General features: G+C 35.9%; 1 protein-coding gene across 1 annotated transcript in view; it reads right to left on the reverse strand.

Moving 5' to 3' along the window:
- Window positions 1-1,526: 1,526 nt before the first annotated feature.
- The window catches only part of LOC135214365 (synaptotagmin-4-like), a gene marked incomplete in the record, with an annotated part of 167,165 nt that continues 156,191 nt past the window's right edge, over window positions 1,527-12,500 (reverse strand). Inside the window, 5 exon segments of the mRNA XM_064248595.1 lie at window positions 1,527-6,056; window positions 6,557-6,750; window positions 7,533-7,656; window positions 10,317-10,469; window positions 10,939-11,155. Coding sequence (XP_064104665.1) covers window positions 5,931-6,056; window positions 6,557-6,750; window positions 7,533-7,656; window positions 10,317-10,469; window positions 10,939-11,155 — 814 coding nt within the window.

Below are 12,500 nucleotides of genomic sequence, written 5' to 3' on the forward strand. Positions count from 1 at the left end.
AAATTTAGGGACAAGCCCAAGCACTGGGGACCTATTTTCCAAATGAGAGACGGAGAAGCATTTTGCACAATGCAATTTTTGCCTTTGTTGCTGCATTAACAGTGATGGCTGCGTAGATTAATGTTTTCTTATGTATGTAAGTCAAAATCAACCAAGTGATCCTGTGATGGTAGGTTAACCAAAGCATTCTTGAATTGAGTTGAACTGAATACACCATTTAGGCCAAACACGGGGACCAATGAGGTCAGTCAGCACTGAAATTGAAATTGATAGTAAAAGCTTTGAAAGGTGTAACAGGAGGAAAACCTCACAGTTGCACAATGAATCAATTGTTAGGAGGGGTTGGAAAGTAAGATAGAAGAAAGAGAATATGAAAGGAGGGACAGTAAAGGGAACGAAAGGGGTTGCAGCTAGGGGCCAAAGGCACGCAGCATTTTTAGTCTGCAAAACGTAGCAAATCTAGGAGTTTCTCGTCGTACTTGATCTTCATTGTCTTTCGCCTCTTGGTAGCACTTGCAGGAGTAAAAACAGCTTTAAGTTATGAGTGTTGATTGACTTCAAGACTTCACAGCTGTATCACACTAAAGATATGGTACTCATCACTGCTTGAGATAAAGATGTGAACAAGGTTGGGAACTGAGACAAAGCTGCTAGGATCCCTCATCGAAATGAACAGGTCAGCAGTTCTTTTAGGGCCCGTCCACACAGACGAGCTTTGGTCGACGAACTTTGTCCGATGTGATGTCAGAAGCGGAGAAACAGCGGGAAAAGTCAGAACTTTGCCGCATTTTCTCCGCTTCTGACGTCACATCGAACAGAGTTCGTCGAGCAAAGCTCGGCCGTGTGGACGGGCCTTTAGAGCTGTAATTTATAACAGTTAATAACGTTTTTTAAAGTATTCATGTTGGTAATGAAAAAATATATTCTAAGTACAGCACTTAGTGTGATAGTTTCCTCTGCATATTTCAACGGTTTGTGTACTGTCTGTTGCTTTCTCCTTGTTTATGTTTTCCTTAATGGCAAAAGATATTGTCTGTGGCTTGTGTGTTACTTTTTTCTTATTTGTTTGTTTGTATGATGCTTTTACGTTGCATGAAACCAGTGGTTATTCAGCAACGGGACCAACAGCTTTACATGAATTCTGAACCACGACGAGAGTGAACTTCTATCACCAGAAATAACTTTTTTCTTAGAACTTCTGTTAGTTTATGCAAATGACCACAACACTAAATAAAAAATATTCCATTTAATATCTGATGAAAATTCTGTTCTTTGTCAAATCCATAAGCCCAAAACTAGCGAAATCCATTGGTCAACTGTACTACACAACAATGATGTGTTCTATACAATACATACAGCAGGAGATGGAAACTTACTGAATTTTTCTATACGGGGAGAGAAATGTGACCAGTTCTGCTAACATAGGAAGCACACTATATCATTTATCTTGTAGCAGTTTATATCAAGGGGCAGCCCTTTGTAGGCTACCCGCAAGAAGGGATTAGGTCTTTGAATAAAACAAGGGCAACAGAGAGTGGATATTTATTTCTTGTTCCACTATTCCAGATGATACGTCAACTGAATCCTTTTGTTTTCCCATGATGCTGCATTGATTAATGACAATTTCTATGGAACATAATATACCTGTGAAACATCTCTTCATGACTGATAGATACAGCACATAGTTTGATATAAATATATTGTATGAGTACTTATTTAAATCTTATGTCATATATGTAAATACACACACACACACATACAGTACGTGTGTATATATTAAATCGAGATGCAAACTTTAAGGAACTGTGAACATAATCAATTCAAGTTGGTTACTTCAACATAAATATGAACTTTATACTCAAGGATCAATATACTCTGCTCTATATATCCACACCTAAATCCTTTTAGTTTATGTTTGGTGTGTGTGTGTGTGTGTATACATACACAAAAGATATGCTGTAAATTTAGTACAGCACAAAATATTTAAATAAATATACATACTTATACATACTGTATGTGTGTACTTGAATTAATTTGTTAGTGTGGCAAACAGATGAGGTTTGCACGCCCCTTGATGCTGAGATGAACACGAACTTTCTTTCTTTCTTCACTTAAGATCTGATGTGGTTCAGCTCAAATATAGCCAGAAAATGAAATTCCCATCCTGCAACACATTCCTTAAATATGCTTCTTGCTTTATTGCGAAGCTTCTGCTTGACAAGCACTTGGAGACATTAATTTCTTACGAAGATCTAAGCATTCTCAACTACGACTTAGAATTACTTTTGCTTTGAGTGAGATTGAAACAAGTTTTCTCTGACCGGGACATCTTAATATTTAGAAGCTGATTTGATGGACTCTTGCTGAGGTCTAAACACAGAAGCAAAAAGATTGAAATATTCATTGTGGACCAACAATGTATTGAACTGAAATGACATGACTGCACAAGAGCATTCTGACCACTGCTAAAGCATGGCATACAATACATGATGAAATATTACAAATACTGCCCTGTCATGTATCAGTTATAACGTTAAAAACTGCGTTTACAGAACTCCAATTTTTCTTCTTAAAATTCTATGGCTTGAAAGCACTCACGAACAACAGACTTCTCCAGGACACATCATATGCCATTCAGAATCTTCAGATTTCAGAAGTACGCTTAGTACTGTACTGTAGTACTGTATTTGCCTGAAGTCATATGTACAGCAAAGGACCAGTCTATGAAACTAAGGAGAAGGAAGGCAGCAGTATGAAACATTAGCTAAAAGTGACAGTTATGATGTGCTTGTGAAAATAGCTCATATATGGGTCACAAGAGTGTGGTCCCTGGCCACAGTAGGACAGAGAGAAAGATACAAGTATATAAGGTCCATGAAAGGACTCGCCAGCTTCTTCATATCACTCGTTCTCATAGTTACTCGAACACTTTAGTTTACCTAACTCTTTATTAAACTATTCAATCCCTAAAAAAATATCTCACAAGAAATTCATGTATACTGTATTTTACAGCAGATCTGTGACAGATGGAGCCACTCGCACATAAAATCATGCAAGCTGGATGTACTGTAACACTTGCCACGATGATCAAACAAAGCGAGATTCTATGAGTAATCAATTCTGTTCCCTTTCCATCATCATACAGCCACTGAAGAAAACCCAAATCAAGTCAACCCTGTTTTGCCCTTCGTAGCTTTCTACTTCATAAAGAAACTTTGCTGATTTCTACCTCTGGGAGTCATATTGGTAATTAATCTACGAAAATAATACAGTACTACATAAATACCCGAGTCATGTGTCAATAACAGGTTCTTACCCACAAGAATTCACCAAGAGTTATTCTCACTGATAAAATAAAAATTTAAAACTTATATAATGAATTGAAGATAATGTACCCTCACTAACTAAGTCATTTAGTTATACAGGAAACTGTGCAGGAATCTAAGAGCTGTGAAACAACAAATAGTATTCATGACAAAAAAAGTATATCTTTACCCTTTAAAGTAGGAGAAAGTACAAACTGAATCTTGTTAGGTAAAACCTTCACCCTGTCGACAGTCTATCCACAACAGTCAGATTTCGAAAATGCATTGACTCGAGAGGTAATTTATTCCATTTGTCCCCTGGGTGGGCAATTTTATAACAGATGGTCATGTTTTCCCTCCGGTGTAGAAGCCGTGGATCCTGCTAAAACTATGGTATATTTTTATGACAGTACTATAAACCCTTTATGCATTTTCGACTCAACACTGATTCACCTTAATTCACAAGAACATATATTCTTGACAAATGATACTTCTAAAACAAGGAAAATATATAATTTATATATCTATATATTCTATCACGATTAATGACATGTATGTTTATAAATAGCAAAGTGGACATGTATATATAATGTATATATATTATATAATATGTGGTAGGATTTGAGCTCAATTCTAGTCCCTGCAATGGACATAATTTTCAGTTCGGAAGAGTTTGCTCAAAATATTCAGTAAGTTTCTTTTTTTTGTATCAGATACGACAAACTGCAAGCAGGGACTAAAATTTTGCAAAAGAGTCTTCAATTGATCACTGGATTTCATTCGCCCATGTTTCTTGCTTTACAATGCCTTCATTCCCCACCCCCCACCCCCTCTGTCTACCTTCCTATCATAACCAGTTGTAAGTATTTGATTTGAAGACTGAAAGCTATTGAATATTATTTGATATTTCAGATTTAAACTAATTTTACATTATACGTAAGCATACATTAAGGCCAGAAAAACGGCACAAAACTCTTTATGAACTTCCAGGTATTTGTCAACCTCAAACATGCTGCAGAGCTAGAAAGCTTTCCAACTCTTGCCGTATCTTATTGTCTAGTTAACGCTAAATCCTACGAACAACGATCTCCTTACAAACTGGAATGAGAGCTTCTGCTGCAGCATCTTTTAGAAGATTCATTCTGGCTCAAGAAGCTCCAGAGACACAAATGCTCAAAGCTAGTCCTTTGGAATGCTATTGCTTACAGCCGAGACCAAAAAATATAGTTTTCTACCACTCTTTTGCTACAAGCTCTGCAGAATAAAAGAAAACTAGGAATCTGACCAAATTAGATGAGATATGATCCTAGATGATTATAAACACCACAGCCTGAAATGAAAACATTGTATCTTCTAATGGCAGTCAGGTTCTGACACACCACTTCATATTCACCTCAAAAAAATTAAGTGGCTAGAAACGGACCGTATTTTACATTGCACTGAGAGGTTCTGCTAGCAAAAATATCTGTCTGGTAATTAAACATATCTTAATTAACACTGCTATACCTAACAGCTTCCTTAATCTTCCTCCACATAAATTAGGTATTAGTTCTAATATCGTTCTAAACTTAAGAAAAGCAAAGAAAAATTTTCCAAAGAATCAACATTAGTTGGCAAATGGTACTTTTGCATTACCTGACTCATATAAGCACTGCCTTCCATCCAGAATGTATGCCTCCTTGTAGCCTCACCAACTGATTACATTTTGTGATGATGAATAAGCATTACCATTCAATGAAAATTCTGAACTCTCAAAATCTATGAAAGTGCTTCGTACATATACATCTATGAAGTTTTAGACTGGTGGAAGGAAGGTGAAATTGTCTTTAACTGTTCTTAATGCATTTCTTAATATGCGAGTTTCCAATGAATGTCAAAATAGATCCACAGAGCCCAGTGTGATTCTTCAATCATGTACTAAAGAAATTACAAAAGCACTAGTTTCAGGGTATAAGTAGATATCTCTTTACCCAATTCAAATATGAAATTATATGTAACAACTCCATGCTGAATCTGATTTGAATTTCACTAATTTTACCCGAAGTGAGTTTTTACTCTTGCAAATGTTCTTAAACAGCCAAAAGGCAAATATTTATGTAACAATGACATTTAAGACATGAAATATCAAGCAAAATAGGTATCAAAATGGTATGTTCAGTCTTTTATGAAGGAGCACACAGAGCATCTACTGGCTCAACTATAATAAATACCTGCTTAGTATAGATTTTATCATTTTGTACTAACATATTGAATGATTAATTACATATGATTTGACTCAAACCATTAAAAATTAGCACAATTAAAATAAAAGTAAAACTTTTAACTTCATGGTGCCTATGTATACATGTATCAGTTAAAATGTATTGATGTCAAGTGTGTAAATAAATATACATAACACACCTCTTCCTTACCATGTGAATACACATTACATTTCAGTTCCAGAGTCACAATTCATTTATCATCAGACTGAATGGCCACTTCATCTCTGAAGCACTAATACAGTGTTGCACAATCTCTCTTGGTGACATGAACTTTTGCTAGTCTGAATTGTATCCCTTGGCATAAAAGAAAATATAAGCTGTGAAAACCTTCACAGAGAAAAATAAGCGAAACCAAAATAAAGACTTATTCGCGCAACTTGTGCCATTCGGCAATCTGGCGACGGGGTGATGTCACAACCTCACTCCAGTGGTGATTGGCTGACCCACAGGCCGCTGCTCGGGCTCCTCCCAGTTCGAGGCGACCAATTACCTGCGATGGATGAGGAATTCTTTTTAATGAAGTCTCATGTATACTCCACAAAAAATGTGAAGAGAAAATACAATAGTATATCAGAAATGTTTACTACAGTGAATCCCCCGTTTTTGCTTTCTCAAGATTCGCGGGTTACTCTGTGGAACACATCCTCGCGAATAGTTATAATTCTAAAACCTTCAACAACAAAAAGAAATTTTGTGATTACATGCTTGCTAATGACTGAATCTACAGTTACATCTGATATCAACGATTTGCATTACTTCAAAATGTCTGAATGCCTTAAAACAAAACAAATATCAAAACCTCTGGAGCTCCATTAAAATATAACCAGCTCAATACCTACTGGTGAGGTCCATGAACTGCACACATGTAATTTATTCAGTGCCCCCTGACTCTTACAATCATAGGGTACTAAATATAAATTATACACATGGACTATATAAACGGCCCACCCAATTTTGATCCAATGTGAAAATTCTATAACATGGACTGACCTCGTTTTTGGTGACCCGATCCCAATCCAGCAGATGGAATTCCAGACTGATGCTTTCCAGCCCTTCGATGCCGGCTGGAAGATCAAACACGAAGGATTCATTGAAGACAGGGTTTAAGGTTCGTTTCTTCACGTGCGTCTTTTTCTTGGCTATTCGCTGTCCATTTGACAGGAGGTAGATCTTCACATACGGATCTGCAGGAACAAGAGATTTGTGATAGTCTAATTCGGAAACGTATTATTTAGTCTGACTACGCAGGAACACTGAAAATGTAATTTCAGTCTGCCAGATAGTCTCCTCAAGTGTTTAGATTCATTACACTAAAATCTTAACACTACTAAAGTAGGATGCTAAGACGGCTGCAGTGGGGATTGATCTGCACTGCAAATTGTCTAGAGTAGCTCACTAAATTTTTTCTCAGGATCATGTCAGTTTTCATACAAAACTATGATTCAGCTGTAGGCTATCCTAATGTACAGTGTAAATCTCTTCCTTGGGGCTTCTGCTAAGCATCTGTGAACCTTGAACTGGAGTTTGAGTTGGCAATATTTTTGGTTAAAAATATTTACCATATATCTATGAGGGGTTTTATTCTTAATGAAAAATGCTTGTACCTCTGTTCCTATGTGAACTGATTTTAATATATGCCTCACTATCAACTTCACTACCTGTCTTCTTTTCTTCTATGGTAGAAGCTTTTGTGAAAATTTATATAACATTCTTGGACTATTACTTAGCAGCTTAATGGGTATAGCTTCCAACAGCATTCATTCTAACTATAAAGAGTGGTTATGGCTAAATACTACATAAAAATTCTAATACTCATCAATAAAATCTTACAAAAAGTTAAATACTATTACCATTTCAGACAATATTTTTCAAATAACTGAACAAATCTGATTCACTAAGATAACATATTTATGGATCAGCCTTTCTTTAATATGAATTAGCAATGAGTAAACTTTAACAGCCTTACCAGACAGTCCAGTAATGTCCATCTTCGGTAGATTCCGGGCCTTGAGGACGACCACAGTCAAGCGGTTAGCTGCCGGCTGGTGACATAGGGAGACCAGCAACTCTCCCCGTCCCTGCGAACGGATCTGTGGGTAGGCACCACATCATAAAGGGAGAAACACAATTGTGGTAACACTCATCGCTACAGGTGAGATGGGCTTCTTATCATGGAGGAAGAGAGCATGGTGCCACTCATGACCAAGATCAAGAGATAACGGATGGATTATATTTAACTTTTATCAGGGATGCAATGAAGTAATTATTTTAACTCTTACTTTTAATCTAAACATTATTGCAGCATAATGTATGTTTTATATATAAAGTATACATGGGTATGGATATGCATATGTGGGTATTCATATACACATGCATGCCTCAACACAACACCTATAATTTAAATTTGCTTTTGGGATTATATACAGATTTCCTTACACCTATTGCTACATACTGGGGATGGAGCAAATCTTTATTAAACAAAGTTTTTCTTTACAAACTGTCTGAGTTTTGGAACAGGCTCCTTTAACCAAAAGTTAGAGTTTTGTTTAACCTAACAGCAACTATAATTTTCAAAGCTTTTTATAAAACGTACTTGAAATGTCCTTAAAAATGTTCAAACCATCAGCATGCTTTGCATATCTGCTGATTAATAGCAGACTCATCGTGGATTACAAAAAACGACAACGCAACTGTCAACAAATTTGGAACTGTCGTTTTTTTGTATGTTGTTATAAACCCATATATCATGGTATGTTGGCATGTTGGCTTGCTAGTGTGCAAGATTTTTTTTGTTACCTTCAATAAGTATTTCAATGGGAATGGAGACATTCACTAACCATTCTTCATGGGAATTATAGTAAGGTTTAATTATTTACAGAGATTATCACTTTCACTAAAAATAATTTTCTAAACAATGATATTCACCTGACATTAGCTGTTGTTCTAGCTGGTGAAACAATGCCTTTCCATCAAAATGGTAAAATATATTCTTATTTGGACCCCCCTCCCACCACAATTTCATAATGTTAGAGAACATTATGTACACAGAAGTCAAGTGTGAAAAGCATAACATAATGCCTTCAAAACTGGATCAACAGTAACTCTGATTTCAGAACAGCCGAATGACCTTCAGCAGACGGCACTAACAATGGTTCAAAATACTGGTGATAGTATTCAGAATTAACATCTTGATCCTCAGTTTTCATCCGATACAAATATCATTCCTAAGCTGACAAGAAAATTCCTGAGAAAAGTGATTGTATTTTGAAGTCCAAGGTAAACCAACACTTCATTGGTGTTTTATAAACCAACGAAAATTCTTAATCCTCTAAATATCAAGAATAATAAAATTTGAAGGTCAGGGAAAAGTAACAAAATCTAACAATGATATAGGTATGTAGAGAGTGTGCAATTAAAATTCAATTAAAAGAAAGGATAGAGTCTTTGATACAGGGAAAATGAGTCAATAACAAAGCTTTGTTCAAATATTAATGTCTTGCAAAGGTATTTAAAATTTCTACGTACTGTAATTAAGTACAGCGGTATACTGTATTATAAAGATGGAATCAATTTAAGAATCAATCAGGAAATTAATAACAAGCTAATTGAAGTGCATGCTTAGTCGTATGCTACTGAAATACATTATCACCACAACATTCAAAGGGGTAAAAAAAAAAGTTACTGTGGCAAACCTGGTGATAGGGAAAAGTGAACATACTGTGAGGAATAGTCAATATTTTATCCCATTGTAAGACTAAAGCCACAAACAGTCTCTGAAGTCAAATGGAAAGATAATGAATTTGAAATCTACGAGTTTTTATCACTAACAAATGCCAAAATACCACTTCATATACTTACAATAAAGGAATCAAACTCGTAATGTAAATGCAATCGCAAAAATAAAATCATGAGACTTCTCGTGGCCTGAGCTTCTCTCACTGATCAATTGGGAATGGGGGGAAGGGGCTAATCTTCTCATCATAAAATAATCAAATAGATGGCTAAAGTTTCTCACTGCTTGTCTTTGGGGGCCACTTTAATCTTAAGAAAATCCTAAGCTTTTCAGACTCTGAAATGAACAGTCAACGCGGTACGTCGTCATGACTTACTGTAAAGCTACAACGAAAGAGCTCAGTTAGGAGAAAGATGAGTGATGCTGAATGTGATCAGATAATTAACTTTCAATTCTTTCCATAACTTAAAACTATAATTCTATTCAAAATAATGACGATGAGACAAATTCAAGGATAATGCAGACATCAATAACAAAACTGAAAAGTTAACTGAGTTAATATAACTTTCAAGGATAATTACTCTCCAATAACAAAAGTAACAACAGACGATTGCACCCCATAAAGCAATAATAAAAATATATAGCATTCAGGAAGGAGCAGACATAAAAAAGAGAACTTGATGGAAGAATCAAAGAACAGCTCTTGGGATTTGTATAGATATTCTGAAGGTTGCAAGGTTGATAATAAAAGCAAATCTCTTGGAAAATGTAGGCATTATTCCTAAAAGATCACTTGAACTTCGTATGGGACGACTCAACTTGAGAAACTATCTTTCCTGAAGTTAGAACCGAAGGGGAAGCAAGACTTATACTTATAAAGATATTTTTCCTGGAAACAGTGCCCAAGTAGTGCTAAGTAATCCGTATTTTAGAGAGACCAAGGGTTACCTTTGGTGTTAAAGATTACCTTTTTGGGGGAACACAAAAGAAGGTTACCTTGAGGAAGTGTGGGGTTACCTTAAGAGACCGGGGGTTAATCTCTCGCGTGAGGCTAATTGAATTCTCCGTGTTGGTGAGGTCCAGTTGTCCGAGAGGAGCCACGACCTCTCCGATGATATCGTCACGGGAGTAACGGTCGAAGCTCAACACCACAAAGTGGAGAGTTATGTTCTGGAAAAACAAAGGAAAGATGAATATAAAAAAGTCACAGAAACTAAATATGGAAAAGAAGTCTAGAAAGGAACTAAATATGAAATTACAAGTATTCTTACCACAAACTTTACATGCAATTTTCTCTGTTAGAAGGATATAATATTTTGACTGCTGGCAATCATCATTGCTCTAACTAAAGACCATGTTCAGATTTTAACCTTTCTTGCTTTTATGTACTGGGAGGATGGCAAATCTCAAGTACTGGAAGCTATAATTACTAATGATGGACAACATTTTTTATTCCGCTTGTTCTTCCATTTTCAGTACCTCTATACTGGATCATAATTATCATTTCATCTCCTTTCCTTCTCATCTCCTATTCTTACAACCCAACGAAACTTTTTCACTCCAATACCAAACACAATAAACATTTCAATAACATCTGCTCTTCACTTCTTTTTTTCCCACTAACAAAACAAGGCCTTACCTGCAACTGGGAGTAGTTAATGCCATAAAAGGTAAAATCTTCATCATAGACTGGGTTGAGTGTCTTCCTGAGGACGCGAGTCTTGACCTTGTGTTGTTTCTCAGGTAGGAGCTGCAACTTCACGTAAGGGTCGCTAGATGTGAGAGCCAGGTCCTTGGCTGGTAAGTCAGAGCATTTCACAATTGTTACCACAAGGGCGTTCTTGTCGAAATTGTACCTGAGGTGAAGGAAAATGGTAAGAAATGGATATTCTCCTTGAAACGACATGATGAGGAAAGGATATTCTGCTGCGTTTGACATTGCACAAAAAGGATATTCTCCTACGAAAGAAATCACAAGAAAAGGATTTTCTCCTACAAATAACATCACACAAAATTGATATTCTCAAACATATGACATCGCACGAGATGGCCATTCTTCTACAATAATATGGATAGTCTAATGCAAATGACATAATGAGAAGTGGATACTCTATAAATGGTATATCACAAGACATAGATGTAAATACAATTCTCCAATAATGATATCCCAAGAAATAGGTATTAAAACATTCTGCTGAAAATGGAACTCCAAAAAAGGGATGATAAAATAACCTCAACAAAATGATGCTGAAATCAAGTGATTGCCATAGGCTTCAAATGACTTTTCACCAGCAATTACTTCAGCCTTATAAAATAGTGCTTTATTGTTTCATAAAATTAGCCTTTCTAAGCCCTTTTAGCTCAGAGTATTGGACTTTTGGTTAACAACACCTCAGAACAGCCTGTATTGAATGGATCTACTCATACTTTGGTTACCATCACCTCATAACAGCCTGTATTGAATGGATCTACTCATACTAAGTATACTTAAGTATACATGTCAACAGATTACACTTATCTTTGCATGGGTATGAAAATGTGATAAGATTACAAAGTTTGTCCAGTTTAGAGCAGACCATTTTTTTACCTATCACAAGCTTGACATTTTGTCATAATGACTGAAATATATTTTAATTCACTTGTGTATAGCATTTAGGCAAATAAATTCATTATCCCAAACTTTATTTAATTCAACAACACTTTCATGAGTTACGAGTTAATGTCTCTACCTTTTCAACATCGAAAACACGCAAACATCTGCAAATGATTTCATCAATTATGGAAACCTGCGGCAACGTTCCGCACCATCCCACTAAGTACTCTTGCTAATAAAGGGGGGGCTAATTTGATCCACTAATTGAGGCACAGGTGTTGCATTGCAATTACCTCTGCACAAATGCATTTCTTAATTTGCAATACAGTCCAATATAACAAGATCATACCGAGGGCATTTTTATTAAGGAAATGGTGTAACATCCAATGCATTATGTACGACCTCTAATTTCTTTATCTTTATCTTTATATATATATATATATACACACACACAAAATCAGACACACTTACTGAGCCCCAAACCTTGGAATCAAAATGAGTGTAGTATACACCATAATCACCCATCTATTCAATTTGAATAGAATTACACAGGACATTCCTCATCATTTCATTTCTCTGAGAAGGACTGGAAAGCTGTGTCTTTCTTC

This window comes from Macrobrachium nipponense, chromosome 45, assembly GCF_015104395.2.
Source record: "Macrobrachium nipponense isolate FS-2020 chromosome 45, ASM1510439v2, whole genome shotgun sequence".
NCBI lineage: Eukaryota > Metazoa > Arthropoda > Malacostraca > Decapoda > Palaemonidae > Macrobrachium > Macrobrachium nipponense.